General features: G+C 43.4%; 2 protein-coding genes across 34 annotated transcripts in view; both read left to right on the top strand.

Annotated features, from left to right (window-relative positions):
- Nucleotides 1–17,220, top strand: part of LOC129857558 (regulating synaptic membrane exocytosis protein 2-like) — a 212,825-nt gene extending 195,605 nt beyond the window's left edge. For 31 of the 33 annotated variants that reach the window (XM_055925951.1, XM_055925920.1, XM_055925918.1 and 28 more), the window contains 5 exons: nucleotides 11,904–12,045; nucleotides 12,252–12,364; nucleotides 12,539–12,640; nucleotides 14,414–14,553; nucleotides 14,674–17,220. In XM_055925951.1, the coding sequence (XP_055781926.1) occupies nucleotides 11,904–12,045; nucleotides 12,252–12,364; nucleotides 12,539–12,640; nucleotides 14,414–14,553; nucleotides 14,674–14,871 (695 nt within the window). In that variant the 3' untranslated portion in view covers nucleotides 14,872–17,220. Of the gene's footprint in view, nucleotides 1–8,026; nucleotides 8,501–11,903; nucleotides 12,046–12,251; nucleotides 12,365–12,538; nucleotides 12,641–14,413; nucleotides 14,554–14,673 lie in introns of those variants that run through there. The other 2 variants (XM_055925950.1, XM_055925949.1) reach the window with 2 other exon arrangements.
- A 1,664-nt stretch (nucleotides 17,221–18,884) lies between these two features.
- Nucleotides 18,885–20,829, top strand: LOC129857560 (dendritic cell-specific transmembrane protein-like). The gene is made up of 3 exons (XM_055925954.1): nucleotides 18,885–20,074; nucleotides 20,207–20,545; nucleotides 20,764–20,829. Exons 1-3 carry the CDS (start codon nucleotides 19,022–19,024, stop codon nucleotides 20,827–20,829), a joined length of 1,458 nt encoding a protein of 485 aa, XP_055781929.1. The 5' UTR covers nucleotides 18,885–19,021.
- The last annotated feature ends 256 nt before the right edge of the window (nucleotides 20,830–21,085 follow it).

Below are 21,085 nucleotides of genomic sequence, written 5' to 3'. Positions count from 1 at the left end.
TTTAACCATTACTAAAGATATGTTCTGTTTCTGTTCTCGTCTGCTTGACTGTCCTCCCACTCTGTGTTCCAATGTGTAATAATACTGTTTTTCAATGAGGAAGAGCTATGAGCAATCTGTCAAAATGTATTATTTGATTTCTATATCCTCTTAGTCACCAACAGTTGGGTTTTTGAATGCCCTATTCGTTCTGGGAAGTGTTCCTGTTTTCTTTTGAACTAGTATTTTGTTTAATGATGACATATCCATGATATTGCCTTTACAGGCCACATGTCACTCAAACAAAACAGTTTGTTTTCATTGGTATGATGTATGATATTCTGCATCATAACACTACAGATGCATATGTATACTGTATGAGGGAGTGGAACGTGACACGTGATTGCAAGTTGTATTATAGATGATTATCTTGACTCTGAAAGCCATCCATCCCACGGCTGTCATAACATCTCTCTCTCATTCTCTCACTTTCACTTTCATTCTCTCACCTTCTCTCTCTCTCACCATCTCTCCCTCTCTGTCTGTCAGTGTATTCACACCACTGAGGACAGGTAGTCACTGTGCTGCTGCTGTCTCTATACAGCTCAGTGTGTTCCTACTTCACCTTACCTTGTGTGTCCACCTCCACACACGTCACACTTTCCTCACAAACTGATCAAGGTGTGAACTACATACTGTAAGCTCTGTGTGTGTGCGTGCGTAACGGGTGGTTTGTTGAAAACACTTGTGTGACCTTGCCTGAGACCTGAAGGATTACATTGGTTCCTGGAAACAACGTGTAGGGCTAATGTGTGTTATTGACTAGGGCTCAATGTCAGTCTTAATGTAGATTTGACAAGTATCCAAACCATAACTCTCTTTTACACTCTCTTCTTCCCAGAAATATGCCTCTTTTGGTTTCCTTGGCGTCAGTGGACATTCCATCCTGTAGTTCCTCTAACTGTTACTGTAAAATTTGCCTGACTAACTGACTGACCTCTGTGAAATGTGTCGTGGTAATTTCCTGTATTACTAAATGATGAGAAAGGAAACCACACACAAGTCAGTTATATATTTGAAGTCCATCTTTAATTATATGAGCTTCACCATAGCCCTTTGACTCTCAGATCAATTCAGTGCCTATAAATGAATTCTCTGAGAGTCCTTACAAAAAAATACTTAGTATCTAGTATATAGCCAAGATACACCCCTCTCAACTCACATGACGAACCACAGATCTTAAGAACTTCACAAAGGGCCTTTTACTTGAAAGAGGAGTATCCCATAGCCAGATAGCATTAGCTATAAATTATCGTTCAGTTTGGTCTCTTAGACGAGGTTCTACTTCTCGTTCTTGGTACTTCATATTACCAAAGCATTACCTCATCCAATGGCATATATCAATTGTCAATTCTAGATACGCCCATCTCAAATACACCCCACCCCTGGACAAGCTCCCTGAGGGGAGTGAGCCTCTAGGTCATATACTATGAAAGATAAGTTCAACATCAGAGGGGACATACAATGGTTCCAGACACTGCCATACTCCTCCCCCCAATGGGAAAAGGAGGGAATGACTGGAGTACAGACATAGTGGAGCCCTTCACATGGTTTCACATATATATTCATTATGAAGACATTGTTCAAACCTGACTTCTCCCTTTCTGATATTCTGCATATTACCAGACATGTAAAAGACAAGCCTGACCTCTCCCCTCTCTGGACCCCAGGTGACTTTTCCCTAGAGGAGATAGGAAAATGCAATTGCCAACAGTATAGTCCAAAAGAAGACATTCTAATGACAAGAATAAAGTAAATAAAACATCTTATTCCTCTATGTTACCTAACTAATTCTGATTCAGCTACGACAAATGGAATGAGCTGTTGGATCAAACTGAGATACTGATGCCTTTCATCTCCATACCTTGGCTTCCCCCCCACCCTATATGTATGTCATGTGATCTAATCTGATGTGATTTGAAACAATACAAAACAATACAATATGATATTATACAATATGACATAATATCATTATGATTAGTCTTCAAATCCGTTCTCCTTTATGAAGCTAATTGTGGTTTCCATTTGTGGTCACCAGGATGACCTGAATCAGTCATGTAGTGTTGGTGTGGCAGATGGCAGGTAGCTCTCAGAGCCAGGAGCCGGAGGAAAGCTTCCCCACCGCCAGGGCTGCGGTGTGTGTTTGTGTGTGTGTATGACTGTATTGTATCAGTTGCCATTATAGCCCTAGCTGTATGGTCGGAGGGCTGCTGTTGTGCTGGTCTGTATGACGGTGGTGGACTGGGCATTAGAGAGAGAGGAAACAGAGGGGACAGGACAGCTCCATTAGGCTGTGTTTACACTCTGCAGGCTGACTGGTTCTGTTTCTCTGTCTAACGCTTGGTCTCACCCTGCTCCATCAATCACACACGTTTTCTTCCCCAAAGACCAACCAGTCTTTGATGTCTTTATGTTGCTGCTCACCACCCGCGTCACTTCAGGGTTATTATGTTGCTGCTCACCACCCGCGTCACTTCAGGGTTATTATGTTGCTGCTCACCACCCGCGTCACTTCAGGGTTATTATGTTGCTGCTCACCACCCGCGTCACTTCAGGGTTATTATGTTGCTGCTCACCACCCGCGTCACTTCAGGGTGATTATGTTGCTGCTCACCACCCGCGTCACTTCAGGGTGATTATGTTGCTGCTCACCACCCGCGTCACTTCAGGGTGATTATGTTGCTGCTCACCACCCGCGTCACTTCAGGGTTATTATGTTGCTGCTCACCACCCGCGTCACTTCAGGGTGATTATGTTGCTGCTCACCACCCGCGTCACTTCAGGGTGATTATGTTGCTGCTCACCACCCGCGTCACTTCAGGGTGATTATGTTGCTGCTCATCACCCGCGTCACTTCAGGGTTATTATGTTGCTGCTCACCACCCGCGTCACTTCAGGGTGATTATGTTGCTGCTCACCACCCGCGTCACTTCAGGGTGATTATGTTGCTGCTCTCCACCCGCGTCACTTCAGGGTGATTATGTTGCTGCTCACCACCCGCGTCACTTCAGGGTTATTATGTTGCTGCCTACCACCCGCGTCACTTCAGGATTATTATGTTGCTGCTCACCACCCGCGTCACTTCAGGGTTATTATGTTGCTGCTCACCACCCGCGTCACTTCAGGGTGATTATGTTGCTGCTCACCACCCGCGTCACTTCAGGGTTATTATGTTGCTGCTCACCACCCGCGTCACTTCAGGGTGATTATGTTGCTGCTCACCACCCGCGTCACTTCAGGGTGATTATGTTGCTGCTCTCCACCCGCGTCACTTCAGGGTGATTATGTTGCTGCTCACCACCCGCGTCACTTCAGGGTGATTATGTTGCTGCTCACCACCCGCGTCACTTCAGGGTGATTATGTTGCTGCTCTCCACCCGCGTCACTTCAGGGTGATTATGTTGCTGCTCACCACCCGCGTCACTTCAGGGTGATTATGTTGCTGCTCACCACCCGCGTCACTTCAGGGTGATTATGTTGCTGCTCATCACCCGCGTCACTTCAGGGTGATTATGTTGCTGCTCACCACCCGCGTCACTTCAGGGTGATTATGTTGCTGCTCTCCACCCGCGTCACTTCAGGGTTATTATGTTGTTGCTCACCACCCGCGTCACTTCAGGGTGATTATGTTGCTGCTCTCCACCCGCGTCACTTCAGGGTGATTATGTTGCTGCCCACCACCCGCGTCACTTCAGGGTTATTATGTTGCTGCTCACCACCCGCGTCACTTCAGGGTTATTATGTTGCTGCCCACCACCCGCGTCACTTCAGGGTTATTATGTTGCTGCTCACCACCCGCGTCACTTCAGGGTTATTATGTTGCTGCTCACCACCCGCGTCACTTCAGGGTTATTATGTTGCTTCCCACCACCCGCGTCACTTCAGGGTTATTATGTTGCTGCTCACCACCTGCGTCACTTCAGGGTGATTATGTTGCTGCTCACCACCCGCGTCACTTCAGGGTTATTATGTTGCTGCTCACCACCCGCGTCACTTCAGGGTGATTATGTTGCTGCTCACCACCCGCGTCACTTCAGGGTGATTATGTTGCTGCCTACCACCCGCGTCACTTCAGGGTTATTATGTTGCTGCTCACCACCCGCGTCACTTCAGGGTGATTATTATGGCTGCTCACCACCCGTGTCACTTCAGGGTGATTATGTTGCTGCTCACCACCCGCGTCACTTCAGGGTGATTATGTTGCTGCTCACCACCCGTGTCACTTCAGGGTGATTATGTTGCTGCTCACCACCCGCGTCACTTCAGGGTGATTATGTTGCTGCTCACCACCCGCGTCACTTCAGGGTTATTATGTTGCTGCTCACCACCCGCGTCACTTCAGGGTTATTATGTTGCTGCTCACCACCCGCGTCACTTCAGGGTTATTATGTTGCTGCTCACCACCCGCGTCACTTCAGGGTTATTATGTTGTTGCTCACCACCCGTGTCACTTCAGGGTGATTATGTTGCTGCCACCACCCGCGTCACTTCAGGGTGATTATGTTGCTGCTCACCACCCGCGTCACTTCAGGGTTATTATGTTGCTGCTCACCACCCGCGTCACTTCAGGGTTATTATGTTGCTGCTCACCACCCGCGTCACTTCAGGGTGATTATGCCCCGGCCTTGCTGTTATCATCTGATGAGTAGAGTTCTTGGGATTCCCGTTGTGTGAGGTGCTATTATTTTCCAGACTATCTGTCGTCTTTTTGCTGTTTTGATCGTAATTAAACACATCTCTGTCTGTGAAGCAATGACTAATACATCTTAAAAACGATTGTACACGTTGTTGGGAAAGAGTCAAAGATGTTGAGGTGGTCATTGCTGTACAGTCTTATAAGAGAGAAGGTCTATGGACTTCCAGACCACGGTCAGAATGCAAATTGAAAGTGTTTCCGTTGCTCTTGATTTGAAGTGTGCAGTATATCATCGGTTCCATTGTACCAGGGAAACTAAATCAAACAAAGACCAAGTATTTGAAAGTATTTCACATATGTTCTGTATTTGACCCAAGTCTGTGGGCATCTACTTTAGGCCTTAGGATAGTGTTGGACAGAGAACTGATTACAGAAATGAAGATAATGTAAAGCACAGTTCATTTCTTCACCAGCTGTCATATAAAAGAGTTGAAATGACCTTCTATGCTTTATACTAATGGCCGACTTTTAACTTGCTGCATGAATTAATATGAATTACTTCAATAAAGAGAGACCTTTTCTTACTCATGTGCAGTATATTTGACAATTAATGAGATTTCAGCCCCTGGCTTTCATTTATTTACTTTTTGTCCTCTGAAAGGAGTGTGAAGTGCACTCTATTTGTGGACACCAGATCTACACAGACAGACATGTGGGAAATAAACCAGCTGGTTATGTAATCAACCTAATTTTCTTCAGATGAGTCTGTGTATTGTATTCAACACCTTGGTCATTGGTCTTTACGTCGTCTCTTGGGATTGGTCCTTGGTTGGGTGGAAGGTGGAGGGTTGGCTACACCGAAGGTACTAATGGTGTGGCACACGGCACCTGCACAACGTGTTGTTTTCGTTGAACGCCAATCACAGTCACGTGGTCAGTGAGACACGTACCATTCCCCATCCCAGAACGTCTGGACCATTCCTCTGAATCTTTCACACCCTTGTTTTACAGTAGCTCTGGGTTGTTATGGTAATGTATGTACGTTGCTAGGTAAAGACAAATATCAAAGCTGTGTATCTATATATTTTTCCACACTAAGACCTTGTTTGTGGGTTACTTATAATGTTTATATATCAGCTCCAATCTGATGCATCTCTTACAATCTGCCACTCAGGTGAATATTTTCCATTTAGACAAGTCCGACCTGTCATAATCCCCACACCAACCTCATGGTTGAAGGATTCTTCACAGGGAAGAATACGTGTCCTCAGAGGGATTGTCTGATGTGCTGTAGTAATCTACCTCTCTGCAAGTCCTTTACTCTTTGAAACATATACCATGTCGTTGGGTATTCTTCGTTCTATAGAACTAATGGAACAGGGGTCAGGGGTCAGCCAAGCATTCAGTGGAGTACTAGAGCTCTGAGACCAACAGAACACATCACCCTCTGCCATGTCAAGTGACAAGGCTATTTAACAAAACTGCACTTATTGCTATCTTCTGTCTTCTTCCTGTAGTGATGAGTGTGTCACACTCTGGAATGAATAGTCCAGCAATATAAAGATGCACCTACTTTTGGCTTGTTCGTGCGACCTCACTCATTATAATGATCCACTAATTATTGGTGCCACTCCAAAACATTAAGCCTCTGGCTCTCACAGCCGGATCACCTACCTCAAAGTTAATGGTGTGTGTCTGATGGTTGTGATACGTAGGAGGAGGTGTTAGCAGGATCCTCATTAATACACAATGAGTTGTATTCTGATTTGAGTGCACTTACAAATGTAAATGTCTCCCATTAAGAACCATTCAGGATTTACACGAAAGTCAAAAGTTTAGTACACATATCTCAACTTTCACTCTGGTTGTATCATTGTCATATTCCAAACTGCTACATTTAGATGACGCATTAAAATGACCCAGCTGGTTCAGACGGTGTTCTTCTCTTCTGTCTAATTTCCTTTACTTGTTCATCTGACCTAGATGAGAACATGTCATTCAATGGACAAAAGGGGAAATTGGGCGATTTTGTTTGGTGGAAATAGGTTGCAGTGTTTCTCTTAGTCAGGACTTTTATTCCCAGTGAGGGACTGTAGCCCAGAGGTATGCTATATTTAAAGGAGAGCAGCTCACTGCTTGTTCAGTAATTGGCCAGTACTGTGTCTATTCTGCCAGTTTCTCTGAGAAAAAGCACAGCAGTTGGTTTTCTGACAAGATAGTTAAAAAAGCACAATTTAGCTGTCTGTTGTTTCAGTGCTAACCTGCCTCTACAGACACTTTGGCTCTCTCTTCACCAAGCCTGATGTCCTAGATTGTAATAGCATGTGGGAGAGATGCCCTATATTCCAATCTAATTTTACTGTGCTCAGAAACTTTGTAAAGGGTCTTAGGAACCACCTGTGAGATCTGGACTGAAGTGGTTCTGGATGGATGGTCCAAGCTGGTCCAAGCTGATCCAAACTGGTCCAAGCACCAACTCCCAGTACTGAAGTGAGCTGTTTAGAGGATGTCTGTTGCCTCAGGTTGAAGAGAGAGATGCCAGAGATGGCCATAATGAACTCTGAAGTGTTTATGGCCACTAATTCAAACAGTCCATGTTGAAGCTTACGCGCTTGAAATGATGTTGAAGGAAGTGATGTCTCAAAGACAAGAATTCGGTTGATAGCCATTTTGTGAGATTGTCTCACAAATGACAATTATTTAACAGACGGTAAATTTGAACTAGCTCTGGTGAATTCTCCTTCGATAACGGCAATAATTTCAGCGCCGCTGTACTGACGATGCATGGGAATTTAAACATAGAGTGGGATAGCTGGCTACATGGGGTTTGCTGCAATCTTTGGTGGAAAAACACTGAAGAGAATTGCGCTGCTGGGGACCGTGGGGGTGGGAGGGGGATGGAGATCTATCACGTGAACTGTGAGTGACCAGCATGTGGCTAACACCCCCCCCCCCCCCCCCCCCCATAGCTGTTCAGGGTTGTTTATGCCCCTAATGGCTGGCTGTCACAGGGACCTCTGTGGCTCTGTGTTTGTGCATGCGTGTGTGTGTGTGTGTGTGTGTGTGTGTGTGTGTGTGTGTGTGTGTGTGTGTGTGTGTGTGTGTGTGTGTGTGTGTGTGTGTGTGTGTGTGTGTGTGTGTGTGTGTGTGTGTGTGTGTGTGTGTGTGTGTGTGTGTGTGTGTGTGTGTGTGTGCGTGCGAGCGAGAGAGGAGCCAGTGAGGTTCAGTGAGTTGTATCTCTGGGTAGAGCGCCTTTGCCTGGAGAGGCAGCCGAGGTGCGCCTGAGCAGTGAGCCCTCTGATTGGCTGAGGAGGATGCAGCTTGCCCCCCCCCTCTTCTTTTCCCAATTGCGTTAGAAGAGGAGAGGGATGGAGAGGAGCTGAGTAGCAGGCACATAGCACAGAGCGCTTACACAGAGTAGAGAAGCAAGCAAGCTCTCTCTCAACCCAGTCTCACTCTACGCAGCACAGGGAGACAACACACAGAGCTACATCAGAGAGCCATTCTGCTACAGTACAGCTCCATAGTCTGCTCTTGAGCTTCAGCGTTCAACCAGTTCTTCAGTTATCCTCTCGGTGCACAGTAGAGCTGTCTGGAGACCTGTAACGTCCGCGAGAAGGCGACTTTACTCAGGTGATCAGTGGGTGATCAGTGGGTGATCAGTGACCATGGGTAGGCAGGGGCATGATGCCACTGCAGCGGCTGGCGCCCCGGGGTCCGGGATGCGCATGCAGCGTTCCCAGAGCAAGATGAGCCTGTCTGCGTCGTTCGAGGCGCTGGCCAACTACTTCCCCTGCATGAACTCCTTCGACGAGGAGGACGGAGGTAAGACGAGATGGCCCTAACCCTGGGACACTGAGGCAGACACACACAGCTTCTGCTGCTGCTGGAGGGAGAGAGGCAGGAGCTGAGGGGGAGAGAGGGAGCAGAGGGATGGGATGGGGGGATGGAGAGGGGCAGCGGGAAGAGAGGGAGCAGACAAAGGGCTGGAGGGGTGGAGAGAGATGGAGCAGGGGATAAAGGAGAGGGAGGGATGGACTGATGGTTGACTGATGACCTGACGGGGGAGAGGGAGCACGGGGAGGGTTGAGGCTGTTGTAGTATTAGCTGTGGTACAGTACTGTGTTGCTGGTGGATGGGCATGCTCAGTGTGTTTTTGGAGAGGCTTCTTGTACTTCAGTAGCTACTTCCCTGTTCGTGTCGTTGGCTACTGCTTTAGATCTGATGTTCTGTTCTGAAACACTGTCTGGCTCCCTCATTGACTTCACTTACCAATGGCAAGCATGCTTGTCTTGTCTCGATTGGAATGAATCACTATTTGTTTTGGTGTGGGCGATAGAATAGATTTAGATATTGTGTTGACATCGTCTCCAGTGTCGAGTGTGTGTGTTTGTAGCTGTTTTATTTCTGAGTGGGTGTTGAGAATATGTTTGATATTCAAGATAGGATGTTTTCATAAAACTAGGTTAGTGGGATTGTATTAGCTGTGGTTGTATTAGCTGGGGTAGGGGGATTGTATTAGCCTCCTCCTATAAATAGACTCTTCTGAAATAGACATGATCTACTGGAATGTTGAGATAATACGGTAGAAATGTCTCCAGCCCCCTCCATCTCAATCTCCTTTCTGGGTAGACACTGACTTAATGCTTCCTTACCTGGAGTTAAAGGTACTCGAGTAGTCGACCCAAAATGTGCGTCCAATCATGTTGCTCTTCACAAACATTTCTCCCAGATGACACTGTACTGATGATGTTTGTAAACTGTCATTTGATTGGACAGAAGTGACACTGCAGGTGAGTCTTTGATGTGTAGTTTATGTTGCGTGAAGACAGTATCTTAGAGTAGGACTCCAGCAGAGAATAGCTCCTCAAATGAAGGTTTTGTTCGAGCATCTAGATGGGCTCTGGGAAAATGATGTTTTATGATTTTCCCAGAGCCCATATATCTCCACCACTCCAAAGTGACGCATTTTCGTTGAGGAGTGTTTCACGGCTAGGGCTGGATGCACTGCAGCATTTTCTAAATGCTTTACATTTTTTTCTGCCTTTCACAGATCCTTATCTCTTTGCAGAATACATATTTTTCTAGATTGTTTTCCCTTTTAGTGGGAAATGGAGTTTAATGATGTGAATGGAACGCACTTTCAATAGTAGTAGCTTAATTTGACTGACTAGATCTGTCTGGGTGAGCTTTACAAAAATCCACTCCGTAATCTTCTTAATACTTCTTAATACTCTACCTTAATTACAAACCATGACAACGGCAAAGTGTGTGTGTGTGTGGGGGGGGCTGGCTCATGGCACATACAGTCTCATCATAATCACACACCTTTATTCAGCATCAGGTATAAACTGCATCATTAAAAACAGTTGGCTGGCCATTAAAAAGCAATTTCATAGATTAGCTTCTCCGCCTTAATTAGTATTGCCATCCATAATGACCTCAGATACGTACAGCCATATGCATGCTAACCGCACTACATGCAGTGGTTAGGTTGACCTTAGCTTTGATTCAGCTGAATGAATGTTCATTGATTCATTCAGCTGATCATTCAGCACATCGCTCATTGATTGTGTTTAGGTGGCTGCTGCATAGCGGGAGCCTGACTGTCTGTCACACTGGCAGCTCTTTAGATGCCTTTAGACGTCACTGTCAGCTTCTCTGAATCCAGTTTGCTTTGTCAGTGCTGAGGAGAGGATGAGGAGGCGGATGTCATTGAATAGCTGAGATGCCAGGGTTCTGGCCTAAGCAGTGAGGGCCTGCCTGAGTAATAAAGGCTTATCTTCCTCTGATTCTAAGAGTCTGTACTTCCTGTGGATGGGAGACAGGCAGGCAGACAGGAAGTGAGAGAAGCTACAGGCAGGGACAGTAGTCAGAGTATAATTAAGGCGTTTGAAGATGAGCATATTCTTGGCACAAATCACACACACAAATGCTAAGTTACAGAGAGGGAAATTGCATTAAGAATAATATGAATATATGCCAGATTATTTTCTGTTTATTTGAACACAGAGAATGGGGAATTGTTGAGTGGTCTTCAAACTGTAAGAAGTCTTGGTTATAGAGGGCTTTATTACCCCCTCTGTGTGTTGCCCTCAGAAAGGTTGTTCCTGTGATAAAGCAGAACCACTCTTACGCATGTAAACATTGAGTGAGGAACATTCACTCTATGTTGAGATGCATTCCCTGTCCAGTGGTCATGCCTGACACAAATTAGCTCTATTTACGTTCGTTCTCTTTACCCTGGTTATCCTCCGAGTTAAACGATAACACTGCTTGAACTCAATAACTCTGCTTCCTGCATTCCTTACTGAGAGACAAGACAGACCCATGAGTTCACCTTTTACCATTTGACACTTTTAATTAGTCCGCTGTACCCCTTATGCATTTTTGTATTTGAAGGAACTGCCATTTTGTTTCTTTGGTTCTCTGCAAAAAGCCATGTCATGTGACTTGTGTAGAGCTCTGCAGTGGCTGACTTGTACCAGTACAGTTACCTCCAGTATATCCCTCTCCTGGCCCTCCTTGGTAGTTTGCAAAGAATGCCATTCAGGCCCCACGCAGCTCCAGCCACGTCCTGGCCATGTGCCCTACACAGGGCCTGCTGTCGCATAGACTGGAGATGTTCAGCGAGTCTAATGGCGGCGGTCAGCTGTCACCTTGTATCAGTTCTGGGAGGCCAGACACTGAATGGTCCTAGGTGGAACAGAGGGATGGAGGGGGGAGAGAAAGAGAGGGAGAGAGAGACTCTAAGCTAGAGCAAGAACCCTGCAGAGCAGGCAGCCGGTGCTCTGGCATAGCAGGAAGAGGGATGTACATGGTCTTCTTCTGTTTAGCCCATTCATACACGAACACACATACACACACACGTATGCACAAACAACTGTTTAAAAAATATATTTCTGTAGATACTGTAATATGGAACTTTATGTTTAATAAATCTTTTTGCTAAATTATCACATGGAAGTTGCAGTCCCTTGGTAGCACTGAGAATAGGGTGCATGATGTTGTTGGTAGAATTGTCATAGAGTGGAAGTGTGATCTTCCTGTTGATGACTTCAATGAGACTTCTCGTAATAAGTGAAAATGCTACGTCTACAATTAACCTACTGTATGTAATTCGAAAGCAAAGCAGACACTTGAGAGCAATGTATTGACTATTTCTCCACCCTGCTCTCTTTCCCTCTCTCTATCTCTTTCTCCCACTCTGTCCCTCTGTTCTGTCCAGAAGCCGGTGGGAAGAAGCTTCGCAGCACCGTGCAGAGGAGCACAGAGACGGGCTTGGCCGTAGAGATGAGGAGCCGGATGACTCGGCAGGCCAGCAGAGAGTCCACCGACGGTAGCATGAACAGCTACAGCTCCGAGGGAAAGTAAGTGAAGTATGACGCATACCAATGTGATAATGCACATCCCCCCCCCAAAAAAATAGGGTTTCAAATGTAGGTTTGGGGTGCTCATTTGAATTTCCTGTTTTTTGGGGGGGGATCTTGCCAACTCTAAATAAGCAAGTTCAAGCTTTGAGGCCTTCTTCTTTAGTCTCCATAGTTACCAGTGTCATCTCTCCCTTCCGTTCCAGCCTGATCTTCCCTGGTGTTAGGCTGTCCTCCGACGCCCAGTTCTCTGACTTCCTGGATGGACTAGGCCCAGCCCAGCTGGTTGGACGACAGACGCTAGCTACACCACCCATGGGTGGGTGGATCAGATTCCTGGAACAATGTTGTGTCAAGAGATTCTGAATAAATGATATATTTGATTTACGTGTCAAGAAGCCTTTAGCCTTTATTCCCATCCCATACGGAAGGGATATCTGTATTGTGTGAATGGAGTGTTGACATTGTGTTGGCTGTGGTGTGTGTTGTTCAGGTGACATCCAGATTGGAATCGTGGACAAGAAAGGAGCGCTGGAGGTGGAAGTGATCCGAGCCCGTGGCCTTGTGGGAAAACCAGGTTCCAAGGCACTGCCAGGTAATTTACTACGTGATGTATAATATATGATAATATGCTATTTAGCAGACACATACAGTTGAAGTCGGAAGTTTACATACACCTTAGCCAAATACATTTAAACTCCGTTTTTCACAATTCCTGACATTTAATCCGAGTGAAAATTCCCTGTCTTAGGTCAGTTAGGATTACCACTTTATTTTAAGAATGTGAAATGTCAGAATAATAGTAGAGAGAATGATTTATTTCAGCTTTTACTTCTTTCATCACATTCCCAGTGGGTCAGAAGTTTACATATACTCAATTAGTATTTGGTAACATTGCCTTTAAATTGTTTAACTCGGGTCAAACGTTCCGGGTAGCCTTCCACAAGCTTCCCACAATAAGTTGGGTGAATTTTGGACCATTCCTCCTGACAGAGCTGGTGTAACTGAGTCAGGTTTGTAGGCCTCCTTGCTTGCACACGCCTTTTCAGTTCTGCCCTCAAATTTTCTATGGGATTGAGGTCAGGGCTTTGTGATGGCCACTCCAATACCTTGACTTTGTTGTCCTTGAGCCATTTTGCCACAACTTTGGAAGTATGCTTGGGGTTATTGTCCATTTGGAAGACCCATTTGCGACCAAGCTTTAACTTCCTGACTGATGTCTTGAGATGTTGCTTCAATATATCCACATAATTTTCCTACCTCATGATGTCATCTATTTTGTGAAGTGCACCAGTCCCTCCTGCAGCAAAGCACCCCCACAACATGATGCTGCCACCCTCGCGCTTCACGGTTGGGATGATTTTCTTCAGCTTGCAAGCCTCCCCCTTTTTCCTCCAAACATAACGACGGCCATTATGGCCAAACAGTTCTGTTTTTGTTTTATCAGACCAGAGGACATTTCTCCAAAAGGTACGATCTTTGTCCCCATGTGCAGTTGCAAACCGTAGTCTGGCTTTTTTATGTAGGTTTTGGAGCAGTGGCTTCTTCCTTGCTGAGCGGCCTTTCAGGTTATGTCGACAAAGGACTCGTTTTACTGTGTATATAGATACTTTTGTACCTGTTTCCTCCAGCATCTTCACAACAAAGTCCGTTCATCTCTAGGAGACAGAACGTGTCTCCTTCCTGAGCGATATGACGGCTGCGTGGTCCCATGGTGTTTATACTTGCGTACTATTGTTTGTACAGATGAACGTGGTACCTTCAGGCGTTTGGAAATTGCTCCCAAGAATGAATCAGACTTGTGGCTGATTTCTTTTGATTTTCCCATGATGCCAAGCAAAGAGGCACTGAGTTTGAAGGTAGGCCTTGAAATACATCCACCGGTACACCTCCAATTGACTCAAATGATGTCAATTAGCCTATCAGAAGCTTCTGGAATTTTCCAAGCTGTTTTAAGGCACAGTCAACTTAGTGTATGTAAACTTCTGACCCACTGGAATTGTGATACAGTGAATTATAAGTTAAATAATCTGTCTGTAAACAATTATTGGAAAAATTACTTGTGTTATGCAACCGACTTGCCAAAACTATAGTTTAACAAGGAATTTGTGGAGTGGTTGAAAAATTAGTTTTAATGACTTCAACCTAAGTGCATGTAAACTTCCGACTTCAACTGCATATCCAAAGCTACTTACAGTACCGTGAGTACATACATTTTTTGTATCCTGTATTTGAGTGGAATAGAATAGAACCCACAGCCCCGAACTTCATGCTAGTACCAACTGGTCACTACGGTAACCAGCGCTTGAACCAACTGACAATGCTGCCAATAGTATTGTAACTATTCTGTCTCTCTCTCTCTTCATAGCACCATATGTAAAAGTGTATCTTTTGGAAAACGGAGCCTGCATAGCCAAAAAGAAAACAAAAGTAGCAAGAAAAACCTTGGATCCCCTTTACCAGCAGCAACTGCCGTTCGAAGAGGCTCCTGGAGGGAAAGTTCTACAGGTAAACTTCTACGTTCTACAAGGCCTTGATAAATACTTCACAGTTCACACATAATTTCTAAACAAATGCAGGCATCTAAAATATTATAATAACATGTCTAATCAACCCTCCTCTCCACAGATCATCGTATGGGGAGACTACGGACGCATGGACCATAAATCCTTTATGGGAGCAGTTCAGATACTTTTAGATGAGCTGGACCTGTCTAACATGGTGATTGGCTGGTTCAAGCTCTTTCCTCCTTCCTCATTGGTGGACCCTACCCTGGCCCCCTTGACAAGAAGAGCTTCCCAAACGTCATTGGATAGCCGGTCATAGCAGTGTGTGGACTGATAGCATTGTTGTAGCAGCAGCACCCAGTGTTGAGGTTAAACAAGCTGCGACAGACCGGTCACGCCCCCCGGTTACACTGCATGCTTGATGTTGTGTCTTCTGAGCCTGTTTCTAGGGGTGCAAACGTGATCCTGTGTTTTGAGCAAAATGTCGCACACATTGTGCGTAGCGAGCGTCGCTCCCTCGGCCGGGTCGGAGCGCCAGCTCAGATTGGAAGGCCGTAACGTACTCCTTAGCACGAGGAATTGTCTCTAAATCGAGCGATTCCAGGTTTTCATCCAATCTTAAGCCATGGGGGTCGAAACTGGGAACCCGCTCGATGAGTTCTACAGAAGCCCTTTTCGAATGAAAAATACATGTTTTTGTTTTTAATTAATTGTTTTGTTTTTTGTTTGTTTTATTGTCGATGTACTTGTATACCTGAAGGGGTGACCGACAGTGTTGTCCTGTCCAGAAGCTTGGTCACGCCACGCCAACAGACCTAGCTAGATGTGTAAATGGAACTATGAGGATCATTGCAATAGGAGAGGTGGGGTGTCCCAACTAAAGCTCAAACTCTGAATATGAGGCCCTAGTGAAAATACCTATAGGTAGTAGATCACACCAGAGAGACAATACTAAAGTTACTAAAGGCAATACAGAAGTGGCTACTGTACTATCGACACTCCAGAATCTATTGATCAGAACCCACAACAAGACTAACTTTTATGACCCAACATTATTATTTATCTGTTGATATATTGTATGAAGATTAAAGGAAGATTTAAAAATAAAAAAAATATTTTTTGCATGGACAAAAATGTAGCTAAAAAAAAAGGGAAATGATTTTCTTGAGGCTGCGACTTGCAAAAAAAGATTAAGAAAAACTAATAAAACAGATCAGCCATTTTCAACAATTTATATTATTTTTGAATATAAATTTCACTAGTGCATGTGGTTTTCAAAGGGGAGTGAATGCAACAGCGTGATAAAAAAAGACACATTGTTTATCATTCTTTAGACCATCCATAACATAAGTCTGTGTTTGGCAGACATACATACAGTAAGAGAAACTAAAATAAAAAGTTTTGGAGTTATTTATCCAAAAAAAACTGTTTATGTGACAAAGTGATGATGAAAATAAATGTAAATTATTTATTTCATTGTAAAGGTTTACAAGCCTTATAAAGATAAACATTATGTGCAAATTGTACACGTCTCTTTTTCTCCCTTGTCCCAGGGCATCCCCCTGATATTGTCCAGAGTTTCAGGACTGTTGGTTCTTTTACAGTTCTGTATCGTTTCAATATGTCTTTTTTGGGGGATTTGATTTGTTTACCAAGCATGTTGAAAAGGATTTTCTGCAACATGGCTTGGGCACACCTTAAAATAACTCAGCATGTTTTGTTAAAGAGGATATTTGGGATTTTTGCAGTTTCTTGTACAGTGCATGTCAACTTTGTTACTTTATCCCCCTCACCTTCAATTGAATTCTACAGAAAATGAATTAGTTACTTTCATGGCCAAACTATTAAAACGTTATAACAAAACATTCCACCAACCCCTAGATCATATTTTATTTCCACTTTTTCAAAAAGAATGACAAGGAAAAATATTTTATATTCATTGGAGATTGACAAAAAAGTTGTGGTTGCAAGTGTATTTTATTTCAGTATTGTTAACTAACATGCAAAAATAATCTGTATTGGTACAGCAAGAAGGATATTTATATCCAAGCAAGAAGCAGCAAACATACAACTTATGTACTGTATAATGCTGTGTAGTTCAGACACTGTTTGTGAGGATGAGCAGAACACAAGGTCAAACAACATGGGATGTTGCCACACTATATGAATTTAGTTTTTTTGTTTTTGTGAAAATAAAATTAATTTAATATATTTTTATTTGATTATTCTTAAGCCAAGACCAGTTTATTTTTTATTTTTAGTAATTATAAATGCTTCTTGTGTATGGGAGGTATATGAATCTTACAGTTCTGTCTGAATGAAAATAAACGGAGACATTATTCCTTTTCCATGTTAAACCTATACATTCTAATGTCCATCCAATATCTTGATGCTATAACAAGCTATATACTTTCAGTTTTGATTTACATTGTACATATTAGACATTTGAATAAAACAAGCTAACTCAAATAGATGAATAGAATATTTTGGAATAGGAATATTGTCTCACATGATGACAAAGACATATGTTATTGACCCTTTTGAATGCCTTTTCTTTCTTTTGTTTTGGTGCAATGTGTTTATGCCAAGGCTATGTCTTGGTGAAGTATGGTTGAGTACAGAGATTTATGTAAGTTATTTTTCAAATAAAAAATGGATATTACACTGACACCGAGTACCAGCAAACAATATCAACATACAAGAGCATTTTTATCTATCTGGGCATGACTATTTCCTGTTCCACAAATTACTATATTTATTCCACCAGGTAGGTTGTTCCACAAATTACTATCTTTATTTCTCCAGGTAGGTTATTCCACAAATTACTATATTTATTCCACCAGTTAGGTTGTTCCACAAATTACTATCTTTATTCCACCAGGTAGGTTGTTCCACAAATTACTATCTTTATTTCTCCAGGTAGGTTGTTCCACAAATTACTATATTTATTCCACCAGGTAGGTTGTTCCACAAATTACTATCTTTATTTCTCCATGTAGGTTGTTCCACAAATTACTATATTTATTTCTTCAGGTAGGTTGTTCCACAAATTACTATATTTATTTCTTCAGGTAGGTTGTTCCACAACAACCACAAATTACTATCTGTATTCCTCCAGGTAGGTTGGGGGTAAAAGAAAAACCCATTGTCTTTTACAATAACAAACTGTCTGGCAAGTACCAACTTAAAGGTCACAACCTTTGTGGCCCACTAATGGTTCCTACCTATACTACAGTCTACGCTACAAATATTTTGTTTTGTTTTTCAGAATTGTATACAGCATGTGAACAAATCAAGACTAAGGTCAAGCTGGGGGAAGTTAAGAGACAAGAAGTAGCAGTCAGTTCCACTTCCCCTCATATGAGTGCAAAGTTGTGCTTCCACTAAATTATTTGGCAACACTACAGATGAAAGAACAACCTATACTTTTGGAGAGAGCCAGGAATACATTTTACTACATAACTAAAAAGGAAGTTCCTATTTTACTGTTTTAACACACACTACTCAGCTGTGTAGAGTGGTATGTTGGAATGACCAACAATGCTCTATGCTCCTTATATTGAAGGTTGTGCTACTTGAATAGTAAGTAAGTAATTAAGTACGTTAGTTCGTAATTTAACCACCTATCACAAAATACGTTACTTCAACAATGACAGTACTGTATTTTGAGTTTATTCTTCACGTGTTTGTTGAGATGCACTCCTGTAGTGTGGTTAGACAGTTAAGTGAGCGACGCCTTTATTACGATGATAACTGGGAGGTGACTAAGTTCTGAAATTTTAAATGGGAAATGAGTAAGTGTTGAGGTTAAAATTGGTATGAAAGCTTGAGAGTTCTGCTTATCATTTCACATAGTCTACTATACAGACATACCACACAGGACCAGCAGGTAAGAGAGACACTGTGTTGTGATAATGCTGAATTTGTGAGGCTCTAATAATGCTTTCCAAAGTATTGGTGGATGGTTATGAAAAACTATGTTTAATGTATAAGGTTGGACACACCAGTGTCTGCCCAAGATAGTCAACCGTTTCTGTAGCTTTAAAGCTACTTTTGGTTCTCTCTAACTATATGTTATGCTAAACTTTACCCAACATGTTTATGGAAATGATAAATCAAATGAAATGATATGTATTTATCCTCTTGGATTTCAGGCATATCTCAGTCCTCTTGATATTAATAGATTGTTTGATTATTCTTTCTGAATGCCTGGTTGTTTGTTTTGATATTTTTTTAAAGTGTGCTTGGGTACCTTATTTTACGTAAATAAATTACCAGATATTTACCAAGAAATGACATGGTTAAATGGAAATGGCACAGTTCTAAATGGCACACTTCTTTCTTTTGGATACATTCAATCAACTTTTTTGCCACTTAGTCTGAGACCATTTCAGTAATGGAATTTTTGAGGATTTACAGTATTATCAGATAGATTTGTCTTTCTACCTTTCTCAGGTACTGTTTCATCAATGATGAAAACAACTTGCCCTCAATTGAAACAAACCTTGTATCACTCCTGGTCCGCTGCTGCAGACCTATACACAACAAACACCAGGCATGGCTGGAGAAACCGATCTGTCCTCTTGATCATCTGTCTCACCTTCAGTCTCGTCCTGAGCTCCATCCTCCTCCTCTACCTGCTCTATGTCCTACAGTACAGCCTGATGGTGGCTGCTGGGATAGCAGGCTCCTTTTGGGTGGTAGTGGGGGCCTCTCTGTTCCTCTCTAAGAGGGTGCGGTGCTTTGGGGTTCTGTTTGTGCTGTCTTGTGGGATGAGGCAGGGCCGGAACGTTCTCATCACCGCTGGAACAAGTTTGGTGGTTCTCAAGAATGTCCAGAACACGCTGGAGAACATCACAGGGCTCAGTAGGAGTATGGTGTGCAACCTGCAGGCCAAGAGGGTGTCCATCGACACCACGCCGCTCTGTAACTACGTCAGGATGTTGAGATGGGTCGGCGACGTACTCAGAGCGTTCACAGACTTCGGGGTGGCGGAGTTGGTTTCTGATCTGAAGGTCACGTCAGAAGGAGACACTGAGAAGTTGAGGGACAGGCTGGTTGAAGCTGAGAGGACTCTGAATGGAACTGCAAAGAGCATCCAGGCCGCGGTGGACACGCTGTCCTCTGTAAGTCAGAGACTTTTCCTTGCCTTCAGTTTCCTCCTGCTGATGGGCTTCACAGTGCTGCACTTGAGGAGATATTGCTACAACAAGAAATATGAAAACGTGTACATAACCAGAACTTTCATAAATTTTGATGAGAAGCAGAAGGCAGAAGGAAGGCCTCCAGTGCTCCCCCTCACGCCGAAGGAGGCTAGACGCTACATCACCATCCCTTCCCCTCGACTCAGTGCCACGGAAGGGAAAACCATGCTGAAATTCAGTTTCCCAGTGTTCACCCATTGTCTAGCCTGGGTCTTGTTCATAGGTGTTGATGTACTCATGTTCTGGTTTGTTGAGGTCATCAGAACGCGACTTCATGAGCTAGAGCCATTTCATGTTCCTTTGATTATGAACATAAACGTAAGTATCTATGTTAGTAAAACACACAACAAGATACAGTCTTAGTCAATGATTTATTGCATTTTATTAATTCAATACAATCTAGCCACTAGGCTATAACCCTGTTGCTCTACTGACCCATTGTTGTTTCAGGAAGACATGTCCATTATTGGTGTCCCCATTTCAGAGGAGATCAACAGGAGGGATTTCTCCTACCAGGTGTCCATCTTTGAGAAGAGTTGCCTTCCTAAACCTAGATTAGTACTCTATGACTCCATCCTACCTCTGGTTGTGTTACTAGCTGCCCTTCTCAGCATGGCCCTGATGTCTGCCAAGCTCACACAGATCAGGCTCATGGTGTGTGAGCAGTTCTTCTCCACCAATGCTGAGGAGAGGGTGGAGTTTCTGCATGCTAAGATCCTGAAGAAGAGATCAAGAAAGGAAGGGAACGGGAAAGCTGAGGAAAGCAGTCTGAGATCCCTCATCAAGAAGGTCTGCATAATCCAGAGATCATTGATAAACATTGATGGAGACCTTAGAATGGTATAATACTGTATATTACATAGATGTTCTTATGTGGCCTAAAGTACTGCACATTGTCATAATTTGTCCCAGGGAAAAAGTGCAGATTCATTTCTCAGTAAAACAATAGATACAGTATATGTAAGTTACTAAAGTACTGTTTTATTAATCCATACTTTCTTCATCAGCCAGATTTCTGGTGTCCAATACTCTACAGACCACAGGAGTATGACCCCTTTCAGCAAGCAAGCTAGACTTTCTGCTGCCACAGGAAGAAGTGATATTTATAAAAATAAAGGTTAAATGATCATTACCAAGGTTTCCAAGCAACTTTTTGAAGCAATCTAATGTGAGATGTAAATAGTTCAAACGTTGAATAATTGGGACAAAATTACACAAGAATAAAAACACCTCAAAAACAGCCATCAATCCCAGTAACGAGATATAAACTTCTTGTATCTCTATGTCATGTCTTTAACTTCTGCATTTTCTTCATTTTTACCATGCCTA

Source organism: Salvelinus fontinalis, chromosome 6, assembly GCF_029448725.1.
Source record: "Salvelinus fontinalis isolate EN_2023a chromosome 6, ASM2944872v1, whole genome shotgun sequence".
Lineage (NCBI taxonomy): Eukaryota > Metazoa > Chordata > Actinopteri > Salmoniformes > Salmonidae > Salvelinus > Salvelinus fontinalis.
Note: the sequence above shows the minus strand (reverse complement) of the source record. Positions and strands in the feature narration are given on the sequence as shown.